Source organism: Belonocnema kinseyi, chromosome 1 (genome assembly GCF_010883055.1).
Source record: "Belonocnema kinseyi isolate 2016_QV_RU_SX_M_011 chromosome 1, B_treatae_v1, whole genome shotgun sequence".
In the NCBI taxonomy this organism is placed as follows: domain Eukaryota; kingdom Metazoa; phylum Arthropoda; class Insecta; order Hymenoptera; family Cynipidae; genus Belonocnema; species Belonocnema kinseyi.
The window spans coordinates 174254244-174269813 of record NC_046657.1 but is presented as its reverse complement, the minus strand read 5'-3'; the positions used below and the strand labels follow the sequence as shown (position 1 = coordinate 174269813).

The 15570-nt window shown below is 36.8% G+C and overlaps 1 protein-coding gene across 1 annotated transcript; it reads right to left on the bottom strand.

Annotated features, from left to right (window-relative positions):
• Positions 1 to 414: 414 nt before the first annotated feature.
• On the bottom strand, positions 415 to 783 carry LOC117181381 (histone-lysine N-methyltransferase SETMAR-like). Its single transcript, XM_033373985.1, has one exon. The coding sequence runs from the start codon at positions 781 to 783 to the stop codon at positions 415 to 417; it is 369 nt and encodes a 122-aa protein (XP_033229876.1).
• Between the last annotated feature and the right edge of the window lie 14787 nt (positions 784 to 15570).

Below are 15570 nucleotides of genomic sequence, written 5' to 3'. Positions count from 1 at the left end.
GTTTGATAAGTCAGTGACTTTCTGAATCAAAGATTTGTTTCAGCAAAAAGCGTTTTATTTCTCAACATAATCTCCTTTTAGTTTGATACACTTAGTCCAGCGTGTTTCCAATTTTTTTATTCCTTCCAAATAATAGGTTTTCTCAAGGCCGTAGCCCAATTTATGGATTTTCGCCATCGCAACTACACACGTGTCCACCCGTGCATTGACCTAATGGAACAGCATTTTTTTCTTCGATCAATGCGGTAGTTTTTTCTTCAAATCAGTATTGAATCTGTCCAAAAGCTCTGAATACCGTTGATTGTTTTACCCTTCTGAAGGTAATCGATGTGAATGATACCACGTGCGTCCCAAAAAACTGTGGCCATGACCTTGTTGACCGACAGACCCACCTTGGCCTTCTTTGGTGCACATTCACCTGAAGAAACTCACTGTTTCGATTATTCCTTGGTCTCTGGTGTGTTGTGAAGGATCCACGTTTCGTTCACGGTTACGAAACGGCGCAAAAACTCGTTCGGATTGCGGTTGAACATCGTCAAACTCCCATCTCGCGGATAGTTTTTTCATGTCCAAATATTCATGTAAAATGAGATGTACCCGCTCAGTCGAGATGCCTACAGCCTCAGCCACCTCACGCACTTTCACTATCCTATCGTCCAATATTATTTCATGGATTTTATCGACGATTTCTGGCGTGATGACCTCTTTTGGGCGACCTGAACGTTCAGCGTCACTTGTGCTGGTACGACCACAACGGAACTCAGTAAACCACCTCGTAGCCATTGAAATTGATGGTGAAGAGTTCCCATAGTATTTATCAAGCCTTTCCTTCGTTCCAGTAATGGTTTTTTACGTAAAAAATAATGCTTAATCAGGACACGAAATTCACTTTTTTCCATTTTCTTTAAAATTCACGAGGTTATGTGCTTTCAATGGCTGTCAAACACAAACTAAATGACCCAGCTTGCTCAAGATTTAACAAGAGTCTATTCATAGATGGCGTTGACGAAATAAAATGCTTATTTGCCGAAAAAATCTCTTATTCAAAAAGTCACCGACTTATCAAACAGCCCTCGTATACTGCTCCATGACAACATTCCACCTTATGGTGCTCGCGCGTCTCAGCAAACCATTTTAAGCTTGGGCTGAGAAGTTCTCTTGCACGCGGAATATGCAGCAGACTTGGCCCCGTCCCATTATCACCTGTTTCGGCCAATGCAAGGTGGCGCAAGGTTATCGAAAAAATGAACAATATTTTGAGTATTGATCTGGTATTTTATATATTTTCTGACATAAAATATTTTTCTGGAAAAAAGGTAAAACTTAAGTTTTATACCTAATATATCTCTAACACTCCCACTTACAAGTGCGTAGAAAAAAATATTTCTTATTGCATAGTTCGCAAGTTACAGTAAGTGAGGTCTTATATGAATTAAATCTCGCAAATATTCAAATGATTTATTGATTTTACAGTCAATGCTTTTGTCAGAATGTCTGCTTGTTGATTCGCTGAATTAACGTTTTCAATACTAAGCTGACCATTATTATATATTTCTCGTATAAATTTGTATTTAATGTCTATGTTTTTTTGTACGACAGCGATAGCACAATTCTTTTATCAATTGGATTGCGCTCTTATTGTCAACACGTATCACAGGTATTTTGCAATGATCTTATAATGCTTAAATAAATCTTTTGGTCCAAATAATCTCTTTTGCAGCAATACACTCAAACTCGGTACTGGAAAGAGCAATCGTGCTCTGTTTTTTAGATTCCCAAAATTCACTATCACCTAGCTTTACAATAAAACCTGAGAGCAATTTTCGCGTTGTGTGTTCACTTGCATAGTCCGCATCACTATCTGTTGATATTTTTTAACAATTGTTCCAACTTTTATAAATTAAACCGTACCCTGTCCTTCCTTGTACCTACTTACTCTTCTTATTGCACTCCAATGAATTTTTGTGGGATTTTCCGCATTTCGCCTAAGCGCTCCCACTGCACATGCAATGTGCGGACGAGTTACGGTCGCGAGAAATATGAACTACCGATAGCATCTTTATACGGAACATTGTTCGCACTCCTCTCCCCACAATTTACAAAAATAGTAGAAATGCTATTTGAATCAGCTGGTATTCGAGCACTATTAGCAATATATATGTTAAATTTATTCAGAATCTTTTCAGCATATTTTTTATTGATGTACAAACAACGAATCATTCGATTTATTTCGAAAGTTTCTTCGAGAAATTTTAGAAACAAATGCAATCTTTCTCTATTTTTCGACGCGATTACACCGTCATCAGCGTAAATTATTAAGAATAATTTTTGTTCTCACCTTCACTAATAAAAGTGCGCGCATCAGTATGGATAGGATGTAAGTCGAATTTTTCTAAACACTTTACAAATTTCGTGTTCCAGTATCTAGTAGAATAGGGTTTCAATTCTTACAAACTCCTTTCTTTACAAACATACTTTATCCGATCCGTTTTCGAAACCGACCGGGGCTCGCCATATTTGTTCGAATGATCGCGCGTGCGCCGTCAAGGCGGGAAAGCTGTTAAAAATAGCTTACGCTGTTTTCAATTACACTAGTCGTCCAACAAGACGACCTCCGGAAAGACGACCGGCTCAACATAATGACGGGCGAACGCTCAATGAAACGACGGCGGAGGCCGTACCTCTATCCCCTCCACTTTCTTATCTGCATTGCACACGACCTAATGTTTCACTTAACACATAAGTTCGCTCTACATCGCACGCGCTCTCAGCGCAGAATAGTGGGGACCCCTCACGCCATCGTCTTGCCGGACGGTGAAAGTCCCGCGTTCGTCACCTTATTGAACGGCTAGTGTATATGAATCATATATAATAAATATATTTCAAATCACATGATCGCATAGTTTTCCCGGTAATAAGCGTTAAAGAGAGAAAAATTAATATTTTCAGATTTCAGCGTAAAAGTGAAGATTATTCTATTTTTTTAAATGCGCGATTTTTCCATCTGTCTAAAGTGTCATTATAAGAATAGGATATCTCAGAAACTAATTTATTTCTATATCCATAGCGGCCGCCGCATAGTTTCCAATTCCCCAAAATAGAATGTGTTTTAAATATATTTAATTCCTTGTAATTTTACTAACAGATAGACCTTAGAGAGATGTCTTGTATTCCACAAAAGTGTTCATATTTTGGGATTATTTAATTCCTTCTAATAAGTTCAAAAATAAGTTCTCTAGGCCTAAAATTATTTTAATTCACACATTTGAATGGATTTCTGTAATCCATTTTTTAACACTTTAAAATAAATGTTTAAAATATGAATAAATATAAATACGAATATTTTTCGAGTTTATAAGTTATAAAAAGATTTAATAATGAAAAATAGGTTAAATAAATGCTTTCGATACATTTTGCAAAGTCGATTTAGCGGAATAGGATTTGCACTTTTCTGTTCCCGTTGTGGGATTTTTAGACGCGGAAAAACCCGCTTATTCATAGGAATAAAAATTCTTAATTTTTCTGAATTTAACGCTTATTACCGGGTTATATATAAAAGATTAAGTTTCGTATATTAATCTTGTAACTGCTTCATACAATATGGAATTAAATTGGTTTAGTCCGTATAAAAGAGTCAGATTTCAGTTAACTGAAATACGGAACATTACGGAAGAACACAGTTGTTTTATTCCGTACATGGTATCAAAAGTCTGTTTTTATCGATTTTAACATTTTAAAGTTTGCAGATCAAATATAAACAAAAGCAGGCCATTCTGATGCACTAATAAAATCTTGTGGAATTCATTGGATCATTTAGTATTGTGTAGAATTGATTAATATTTTATTACGTGTTGCAGAACAGTATGCACGTTTATTTAATTTCGAAACATATACTGTCGATATAAATTCATTATTCATTAAAAAAATATTTATTATATGATTGGTTTCATTGCATAATTAAATAAAAATTTCAATTATTATATTATTAGAAAAATTGATATATCACCTTTTTATAACACAAATATTTCTAACTTACAGTTCTTATTTGTGGAAATTTTGTTTTCTAAACTTATTAATCGTATGTCTTTTCAAGTTCAATTAACATTATTAAATGCAATTATTATTGTTTGACTTGGAAAAATTGTATTTTTGATTTCATATTGAAATATTTCTTAATTTTGCTCTCACACAAAACGTGCACTGCGACAGAACATATGGTAGCACGCTGTGCTGCCAATCGTACACGCCGACTGTTCTCACCTTGAGTGAAGATTGAGCACCCGCACCTCGTAGATACACTGTGTTGCGTTCTTGGCGATACATCGTGTTCGCGCATTGTGCAGCTACAATGCGCTCTCACATATTATTATCTGAGCAAATGGATACGCAGAGTATTGAAAATAGTTGTTTATTAAAGAATAATATATACATCCTACATGGACGAGCGATCATCGCGGAGTAGAAGGAGTGGCTAATAGCTCCCTCTATGGTCCGCCGCTAGCGCGTTTCGCATAGCTGGCGTACCCAGCACAACACTGTGCCTCGTCACATTGTCTCGTCCTTCTCTAGAGGGTTCTTACACAACAATATTGCTCTGAAGGTAGCAGTCACACTTGTGCATTCTATATACTTTGAACTATGAACTACTATTCATATTTTCCGTCGTTTCGAGACAAATGAGATTTTGAATCGTAAAAAATTATGTTTCTCCAATTTTAGAAATAGAACACATTTTTTTACTCAGTAATTCGGGAACCGTAATATTCTCATGTAGTATTTTTTCTTACATTGTTTTTGAACTAAAAACAAACATTTTCCCTACTATAGTACACCCAGACTGGACAGCCTGCCTTGACAAATTGTGGACCGAAGGACGCTTTTAATTCGTTTTAGAACAGAAAATGATCTCTCAGCACTATCCACTCTTTCATGGGTTTTCTAAAAAATGCGGAGGGCAATGCACAAATTTGAAAAGGAAGAAATTAGATAGTTTCTTTTAAGGCTATTAAGTAACTGTATATGTTGCAGTCCTACTTAAAATTTCAGACTCTGCAAGTTGTCCACAACTATCCGAAATCAAGACGGTTTTTGTCATCCGTATATTATGCGATCTAGTCCGGAATTTGTCCGGTCCCCGAGTTCAAAATTAGAATCCAAATTTCACCCAGTCTTGTCCGACATTAGTCCGAAGTTTATACGGGGCCACTTCAAATTTTCCTCCTGAAAACGCTATTTCGATGGGTCCTAAGAGAAAGTACGCAACTTACGGCAAAAGATAGGAAATACGTACCTCATGCAATCTGTACTTAGTATATAGAAATTTCCATCTACTAAGTATACAATACGCGAGGTACATAGTTTCTTTTAGGACCTATCGATATGCTTCTTAAAACAGAATGTTTATAGTCCAAGCGTGTTTATGAGCAGATGGCAAAAAACGTCACAAGGGAGTGTTTTGAAAAGTATTATACAATAGTCAACGGAAATATCTCCTTGGACAATGCAATGTAATTCATTATTCATCAGAAACGAAGTAGTGAACTTCTATCTCAGTAATAATCCTGAAGTCGTATTTATAGGCAATGGTTAAAAGAACTCTAAATACTCTTCGCTGTGGAAAAGTTTTAAAGAAGTTTTAACTTTTGATCGATGCGTATTTAGAAACATGGTTGTACATAGCGTAAGGTTTGAACGTCCACAAAATTAAATGATACGATATTTCTTTTATGTAATGGAGAGTTTATTTAAGTGTTAAACTTGCTTCATATTGATGAAGAAACATAGCAGAATTTCAGTACCTCGAGGTAGATCGCTTAGTTTTCACTTGTAGCAATATTGGCTTAACATGTGAAAATTGTAACGTAAGTGTCTTCGGTTCGAAAAACATTGTGAGAGTTATGAAAACAATTAGCAATGTTAAAACAGTACCAATTTAAAATCTAAGTTAAAAATGTATTGTAATGAAAGTTGATAAAAACATTTACATATCAACATTGCCAAATACAATTAAAATAGAATAGAAACTTACTATCTGAAATTCTTTCACTTATCATTGAAGTTGGCCTTTCTTTGGGAAGACCATCATTTTCCATTTTTGATTCCGGACCATTTACATTTTATATAAGCACATTCATTATGAGATAAGGAGTATTGAAAGGACCCTATCTAAATTGAGCTATAAATATAACAATTACTAATTTTTAATTTTTTCCAGGACGCATGTGAATGAAAAAAATCATTTCAAATTTTATAGTACGGAATAATTCCAGACAGATGTGAACTTATTTCGAATTCCGTTTTTTGTTAAATACAATCCGGATGAAAACGAACGAATTTCGGATTCTACTTTACAATAAATATAATTTCAGATTGTATGCTCTGAACGAATTTCAGACAGGTGTGAACTGTTTTCGGATCCCATTTCTATCGGATAAACTCCGGCCGAAAACGGATGAATTTTTGATTCCACTTGAAAAAAATTATTTAAGATTTCATACGACGCAAGAATTCCGGACAGGTGCGAACTACTTTCGGATTTAATTTTCTATGCGGATAGAATTCAGACAAAAACGGACGAATTTCGGATTCCACCTTATAAAAAATAATTTCTGGTCATACAATTCGGACAGCTTCCGGACAAATATGGGTTGATTTCGGACCTAATATATTTGTACGGATGGAACTATTATGACACAGGACGATTTTTGATAAAAAAATCAGAGCAATTTTTTGAATCATATAAACAAAGCATCTTGTACCATTTATATTGTAAATGGATTGCCGTGGAATTCCCTCGTCTTTTGATATTTGAAATTAGTAGTTAAGGGCGTTGGAACCAGGACCCAACCTCAAAATTGAGTTGCCCAATTTAACACTGTAAAAAAAGATTTGTGTAAAATTACAAAGTTTCGGAAATTTAAATATTGTATCATTGTAAATATCACACACGTCCCTGTGTGATTTTATCAAAGTATGTGAAATTACATCCTCTAGCGATGTAAATGAAAGGACGCTCGAACAGCAGTGTCATATTACACACTCGATAGAAATAAAATTACACATTCCTTCGTACGAACTTTACATTCAGAAGGGAAAATTCAGTCGCAGCGTGTAAAAATACCATGCGTCGGTAAAATCGCTTTCCTGTGATTGAAAATTACATCGAGATTTTTAATGTGACTAAAGATCTTTAATTTTACCCTGGCGGAAACTGTAAAATTTTTTAATTATAATTTTGAGAATAATTAATCAAATATTATGTGAATACGAAAGCATCTCTCGTGTTCGTTGTTTATCGATGCCTTCATCCTTCAATTTTGGAGCATTTTTATTTTTAATTCGAGGAAATTCACAGCTATGTTCAACGTTTTTCACAGCTTTCACATAAAGTAGACAGAATCCGAGCTATTCCGATTTTGCCTTTTACATTTTCTGCTATTGAAACGGAAAAAATGCGGTTATTCAAAGCGTAGATTTCATATTTTTTTACGGAATATTTAAACATAAAAAAATACCGATAGTATGTTATGTGTTTTAGGTAAGTGGTAACGTGTCCGGCTTGTGTTTCTTCAATCTCCATGAAATTGTGCGAAGTTTGAGCTTTCGAGTGTTCGAAGCCTGTCGCCCTGATAAATTTTATTTTATTTTAGTCTTTCACATAATGAATTTTACATTTTCGCATGTAAAATTATCGGCCGAATTGGAATATCACAACAGATTCGTAAAGTTACTCCGATACACGAGGGTCCTTTTATTTACAGCCACCAGAGATGTAAAATTCAATAGATTTTTTTTACAGTGTACTCTATAAATACAATACTTACATATTCTTGAGATAATTAGGGCCTATTACTGTCTCGAATATAATCTTTATTCAGAGTTAAAAATTATCTGATTTTAGTAGTTTTTGTGTAAAACTTTTATTTTTCATTCTAGCCAGAGCAACCAACAAGACTTTTTAAACAAACACTTTTGATTAAAATTAGTAAATTTTTCACAATAAATATAGATTTTATTCGAAACAGGAATAGGTCCTAATTATATGAACAAGAGGTAATGCTAGTATTTATGGAGTGAAGTAAGGCAATTCAATTTTGAGCTTGCGTCTTGTTTCAAACGCCCTGATGAACCCAGAATCGCTAAAACGCTAGACACGTGATGAGAAAGTATTCTTTAAAGCCGAAAGATCTTTAATAAAGATGAATTCACAATCAATAAATTAAAGTTGTTTAGGGTTTGCACTTTGATTAAAAAACTCTGCACAAATGTGGGAGATATACATAAACCGAGCTTAAACTTGCGAGCGAAGCTATTCGCGCGCAATTAGACTGTGTCCGCACAGCGTTGGCATATATTTTTATTGTGATAACAGATTTGGTTTCATCGACCTCTAACACCTAACAAATGGACCATCCATAAATTACGTGATGCAATTTTCTAACCACTTTGACTCCCCCCCCCCCCCCCCCCCCCCCCCCCCCCCCCCGTATAAAGATTTTCCTACTTTTCCCTTTAGTTTTTCGCCCTTAAGTAACGCTAGGCTCTAGACTTGCCTCCACTTCCCCCAAAAGTGTAACGTAATTTATGGATGGCCCCCAAGACAATTTTTGTCAAGTGATTAATAGAGAGCCGACTCGATAAGGTATAAACTTGGCTACGAATCTTCTGTGAAAGGAAAAGCACTCCGAGCAGAAATTTTCTATTCCAGGTCGGGAAATTCGGAACAACTTTACACTGTATTTTTATCTTATTCTGCAATTAATCATTTTTAATCTCGTTCAAGGTCTGGTGGGGTAGGGTGAAGTGGGCAGAACGATTCTTGTCTCATGTGTATGTATATAATCAATAGTGGAAAGCGATCAGGTATCTTCAAACAATAGTTCCTACATCATGCAGTCTATTCACACCGACACTACTAAAGTCGACTGCTGAAGCCGAAGCAATTTGCTCCACGACATGAACCCTCTTTCCCGCGAGGTCATTAACCCTCCCGCTCGGAAGCTTGGCACACTGTCGATAATCGACTGAGTCACTGTCACTTTGATCGATACTGTAACGTGTGACCCATACAGGTTAGGTTTTATCTCCACTTTCGCTCTCTTTAGGAAGGTAAGATCACAGACTGCTACACTCGCAGGTGCACTTATTCAAACATACTCGTACATTACAAACTTTAGAGGCTAAAAACAGATCATTCTCAAAGCCCATAAAGTAATTTCAAAACCTGTCTCTTCCTTTGAAAATTCCTTCTAGTCTTGTTTTGTCAAGATTACAGTTTCAAATTCAAGAGCCTTAAAGAAATCTTGCTTCAAATCGAGATTTACGACAGAATATACATCTGTCAAGTTCATGTGTTTAGGCTCATCCCCTTGAGAGAATAAACTCCATCATTCGGACCCAAAAGGATGTATAAAAAATAGAGCCCTGTCTCAAGCGCCTCGAGTATTCCCAGAAGTAGGTAGTTCATAGGGAAACAAGTTTACCTTCTTGCGAAGGAGTAAGGGGTGGCCCAAAATGTGACGGAGCTACGCAGTAGGGCCGCGGAAAAATCCAGAAGGACTACTTCGGACGAAGGCGATTGGTCAAGTCGCTGACTCGCCACCCCTAACTCTGAGGGTTTTGCGAGGCTCGAGTAAGTGGCGAGCTAAACATACACTTTGGCAGTTTTTGATAAATTAGCATTCGAATTCTTTGGTTTTTTTCTCGAAATCTTTTCTTACTGTAAATTACATATAGTGGTGCAATTGATTTGTCTTAATTAATTTCCGCTGCCAGATCATTTTCCGGACATTTCAATGACCGCTTGCAGCAATCGACACATCATCGCTGGTTTAGATCTTCAAGTTTTATCCAAGGACCTACAAATTAACGCAAGGGAGCACAAAGTCCCATCTTAGGCGAGCGGGTTGACTTGGTACATCGGGAGGGATGAATTTATCCCTACTCTATCGGGGCGGCAGAGATGACTCAGATTGGCAAGTATCACGCACATGAGCAGCGCGTTATTTGAAATTGAATGCTGAAGTAAAGTAGAATGCCGAATGCGCGCTGAAAGCCCCCAGGAAGAAGGGAGAGCATACGTGGCGTGCTTCAAACCCCTCACTTATGCGCTGCCAAACCCCGCAGTTTTGTCCTCCGTCCAGTTAATTTGTAGGTCCATGATTTTATCGCTCTCATCGTTGTTCTTGTCAGCCATAATGGTGGGGATTGCTGCACCTGAAAGAAATTTTAATTTAAAAATCAAAAATTGGACGCTTCTGAAAACGGAACGAGGTCACCTGTCACCTTCCTTTCGATAGAGGAGGATTCTGAGCGACAACCGACCCAGATTTTAGGCGAAGAGACAAATAATTTTCTTATTATTCTATCTATCCAGATAGTTTTTCCCTAAACTTTGGGGTTTACCCATCAGGTTGTGCTGCTGAATACATTATTCAGAAGTGCGCGCGGATTCGTGGTTGAAGGAAGATCCACTGATATCAGAATCTTTTAATTTTTTATCGCGGGACCTAACGGTTGGATGTGAAGGGTGATTGCAACGAGGGACCTGTGCTTCAAGTTTCTTACTTGGAGGAACTGAGACCCAGAACCAAAGCATCTGTAAGGTTACCAGGAGCTACGATTAATAAACTGTGATTAGTGTGCACAAGTGTCATTTTGTAAATTGCGCATTTTTTAATTATATTTCAGAGTCACACACAAGGTCGTCGAACTAAGTATTAAGTCAGAAAGAATTTTCCATATTGTGATATTTGCGATTTTTGCGTTCTGCTTCGATACAAATTTATTTTAATAGTGCCCACGGTTCGCGACGTGCTGCTGCCATTGAAGGCAATATAAATATAGATGAAACACGCAATAGAAAGGAACGATCGTTGTCCTTAGTATAGTGTTACCCTGTTGAAAGTTTAGATAGGGATTCCTTCCCAACCAATCCGAAGTCGTCCGAATCATTCTGGAATGAGTATCCGATTGAACCGGATTGAGCCGGATTAATTTTTAACCGACTTAGATCGAACGAAATGTAGAAATTTTTTCGGATTGATTCAAATTAAGTCGGATAATGGGATCAAGATTCCGGAATGATTCAGATTAGTTTGGAAGAAATTCCTATCAGATACTTTCGAAAGGTTAATATTGTTAAGAATTTGGACATTTTAAGCAAAACTGCCCCAGACTACAAAAATCCGATAAAAAATCTGCTTGCGATAGAAACTGCTCATATTGTGTATTAGATAAGAACGTAGTGGCGCAATGCAGATTAAACGAAAGACATGAAAAAGAGCGTCAAAATAAAAAGAGTAGGTAAATTTCAAGAGAGGATTTAAACTCTCGCCAGGGTCGTTTGAGTGGGGCGAGAACGACTCAGAATCAAAGTCAGAGCCCGAAAAATGCGTCTTGCTTTCCCTTAGTAGCGGAGGAGAGTACGATAGAATCCCAACATTAAAAAATCAAGATGAAATCTTTTATAAAACTACGGCTATTTTTATGATAGATACAGGTTCAGATTTAAATATTATTAAGCAATTTTATTCAGGCTCTCAAACATAGGTATATTCAAAAAGAATTTATAATCTCAAAACTCAAATAAATGAAATCGAGACTTTGTTTCAAACAGTAACAAATGGTTTTCCAATTTGCCAAAACGGTTTTCTAAGAATGGCATTTTTGAAACAACAAGGTGCCATGCTTTCAGTATCAGGCGTGGACATCATAATGGGTAGTGACAAGCTACCTGAGATATCATACACCACAACTTGTCTCTCTGCTGGAACCAGAAGTTTAGTAGAAATCTCTTTAAAGGAAAATAACATGACAGAAGTGTAAATAATAAGGATAATACAGGGCCAGGAGTTTTCCTCGGTGAGACTACAGTCGGAAGGAGTGGCGATACGATTCGGTGCTTATCATAAATTGTACCCAGTGACGTACAACGCGCCCGAGCGTCCGTAGAGTTAGAAGAATGTACAATTGTTCGGCCACGCGCTCAGACTGGTTTGCATCCCCCACACTCGAAGGAAGGGCAGCAGGAGCGTGGCAAGAGATTCGCACATCTTCTGAATATTCTACATTTAAATCATCTTAAAGAAGAAGAAAAGTTGAAGATGCCCTAGCGAACCAAGTGAACGGAAATGACAATCTACAGAGTATCCTCATAGTATCCACATAGTATCCCTTCCGTACCATGCAAAAAAAACTGGAAAAAAAACCAGCAATATCAATTTTTAAATTGGTGACATTCGGATTCTGCGTTAAAATTACCATTAGAAGGTCACGGAGAAATCGCAATAGTTTTTTTCTTAAACGGTAAAAATTTTTAAAAAATATAAGACGTATAACGCCTGTTGATGGCTACACTTCAAACGCATCATCTGTAAGCAGCAGTCAACAGGCATGCTACGGAAGGGTTACCATGTGAATACTATGAGGATACTCTGTAAAGTATCCTTTCCGTTCAGGCGGTCAGCTGGGTGTATGAAGTGATAGGTAATTATCGTTTTCAATTCCATCATTTCGAGGATAAATGAGAAGCGACTACATAACAGCGCATAAAATCACCACGACCGATGAAATACCGGTCTGTATAAAAAATTAACGTCATCCGAATGCTCTTCTCAATGAAATTCGTCAACATGTCGATGATCATCTCGCAAGCGGTATAGCCTAAGAATCAAAATCCCCGTATAATTCTCCCTTGTAGATCGTTCTTAAAAAAATCGATGTACAAGGAAATAAACGAGTGAGTATGGTTATTGACTGCCACGCGTTGAAAAAGAAAACCGTATTTGACTCATGTCTGCTAACGAATATCGCTTCGATCCTCGTCTTACTGGGTGGGACTAAGTATTTTTCAGTTCTAGACTTAGCCGCGGATTTTAAGGAACTTTAAAAATAAATCGAATTGAATCGAATGCCCTTTGGTTTAATGGATCCCTCCTCCACTTTTTAAAGATTAATGGTTTGTCTATCGTCATTTTTAGAACTTCTCTAGAAGATGATTAAAAGAGGCAGGCTTAACTCTTTTACCCGATGCGTTTCTTGCTCAATAAAGAAATTTCTTATTTAGGGTATTTGATTTCTGAAAACGGTGTAAGATTATGGGCATGTGATACTTAGAAAATTGTCGATTTTACCAGTTTTAGGTTCCGATGGCTATTTTTTCTTTAATAATCAATATTTTGTCTTAAAAATTTGGGACATGATGGCGACCATGCTAACGGACGTCCCCACACACTTTTTTTTTGTTTAGTTCAAAAAAGCTTTAATTTAGCAAAATCTGATTAATTTGCATAGCGCTTAGGAAGTAGTATCGATTTTACCAGTTTTAGGTTCCGACGGCTTTTTTTCTAGAATAATCAATATTTTGTCTTAAAAATGTGGGAAATGACAGCGAACATGCTAACGGACGTCCCCGTACACTTTATTTTTGTTTTTTTTCAAAAAATTTTTTGATATTGCTACCAACGTGTGTACATTTGGAGGTTATGTATGTTACAATTCTCCTGTGCGTTACTTCCAAACTACACAATATTTTTGGCCGAAAACTTTGGACTTACAAATAAACATAGTAACTAATCTCCCGGAACTAACCCTTTTTGCAGGCAATCAAAAAAGTTTATTTTATAAATAATTTCCAGATTATCGGAAAGGCAGAGATGAAAAACGACGTTACCTCAAAATAATACATATGCATAAAATTCTTGTTTAGCACAATAAATTTTTCTGTTTAATCCCTCAAAAAAGAGTCCGAGGACGTCCGTTATGATATTTTATAGCATCTCCGAATTCAGTTTTTGAAAATTTTCATTTTTGTGGAAAAAAACGGGGAAACTGTAAGTATCACAGGCCCTTATATCCTTAGAAAGTTCACGCCGTGAAAAATTTCCCTGTCTCGAAAGAAGGAAAAAAAGATGAAGCAGTTCTTAGGGTTAGTAGGCTACTTCCGTCAATTCATCCAAAACTTCGCAAGCATAACCAAACAGTTGCGCAATCTGATATAAAAATAAGTGTCATTTAATTGGACTGAGACTGAGCAGAACGCCTTCAAAATAAAATCTGCTCAGAACCAGTTCTTCAATATCCAAATGCTGCAAAACCCATTTTAATTACCACTGACGCTTCAGACTACGAATTGGGTGCAGCTCTAAGTCAAGGAACTATAGCTGAGAACTTACCTGTGTCATTTGCATCGTGAACACTTAATCCGGCAAAATGTAGATACACTACCTCTGAAAAGGAACTATGGTATCAGCGATAGTTGTTGCCATTCAATATTTTCGACCCTATGTATATGATCGGAAATTTACGTTGGCCACGGACCATCACGAACTGGAGGACGATAGGGATGGCCCAGGTGGTTCGCTAAGAAATTTTGATGATAGTATAACAGGAATAGATAATATTACCGAGAATATCTTCTTGAGTCACGGTGTCTTGAGTATGGCAAACGAAAAAGTGAGTGCCGACAGTGATTTGGACTCTGATGATTACGAAACACGTTCCGGATGATTACGAAACACGTTCCGAAGATAATGACAAGGACATCCTTCCCCAGGTTCAGCAATATGATATAACTCGTTATCACTTGTTGCTGGGTGACTGTAGGGACCCCATACCAGCGCAGTATCTCATCACTACGTATTGTGCACAAGCTGTGGGGATGAGGCACTCAACATCCGGAGTCATAAATTTTCAGACGACAGACGAGACGAAAAGGACCCAAAGTAGATCAGTAGGTCAGGGAACCCAGTTCCGATACGCACCAATGGTACGAGATCCAGCGCAAGCCTCGAGTAGGAAGAGGGGGGAGAGTTACACAAGTATATCTGAGGCACACAATGAGCCATGAAATTTCGCCATTTTATGCGATTTTTGATATTCATAAAACGTTTGCATAAAATTTCTAAGACATAACAATGCGATAAATGTAATATTCACTGACAAGTGAAAAAGAATATAAAAGGTCGAATTTAATTGACTTATAATTCCCTGAACATGTCGATTAAAATTTCTCAAAAGCAAGTTTTTGGGCAACCCTATTCTTCCTAGAGATGTTGAGTTACTGAATACAGGGTGAAAAAGTTTGATAACAAAAATTATGGCTTGAGAAAATTGTCTTAAAATCGTGATAAAAATTGTAATTTTCATTTTGTTTTTAAATGGTGAGACGACCCCGAGATGTTTAGTTTATCAATACAGAAAAAGAAGTTTTATCGAAAAAAGTGATTCATTTCCCAGAAAATCAATTTTCAATAAGACAGTGTCACAGTGTGACAGACGATTACATTTGCTGTTGTAAAACAATGAAGATATTGAAATTGAAAAGATAATTAAATATATGCCTTTACTGAATATCATAAAAACAGCTTGACCGTATTAGTATTTATTTTGAATTGATATGAAAATATAAATAAGGTATTGCTACCATTAAAAAATACGATTTCGAACAAATCCTTTTAACTATCAGTTGCGATAGAACACTAAGCCACGATACTTTGCCTTTTCTGAAGGTCAGCGTATTCCGCAGGAGCCATTTCAAGAAGATCCCAATCCAGAGTACTCTTTAGCAAA

What these genes read in the sequence shown, in the direction of transcription:
- LOC117181381 (XM_033373985.1), bottom strand. Translation starts at nt 783, where the DNA reads ATGGCTACGAGGTGGTTTACTGAGTTCCGTTGTGGTCGTACCAGCACA.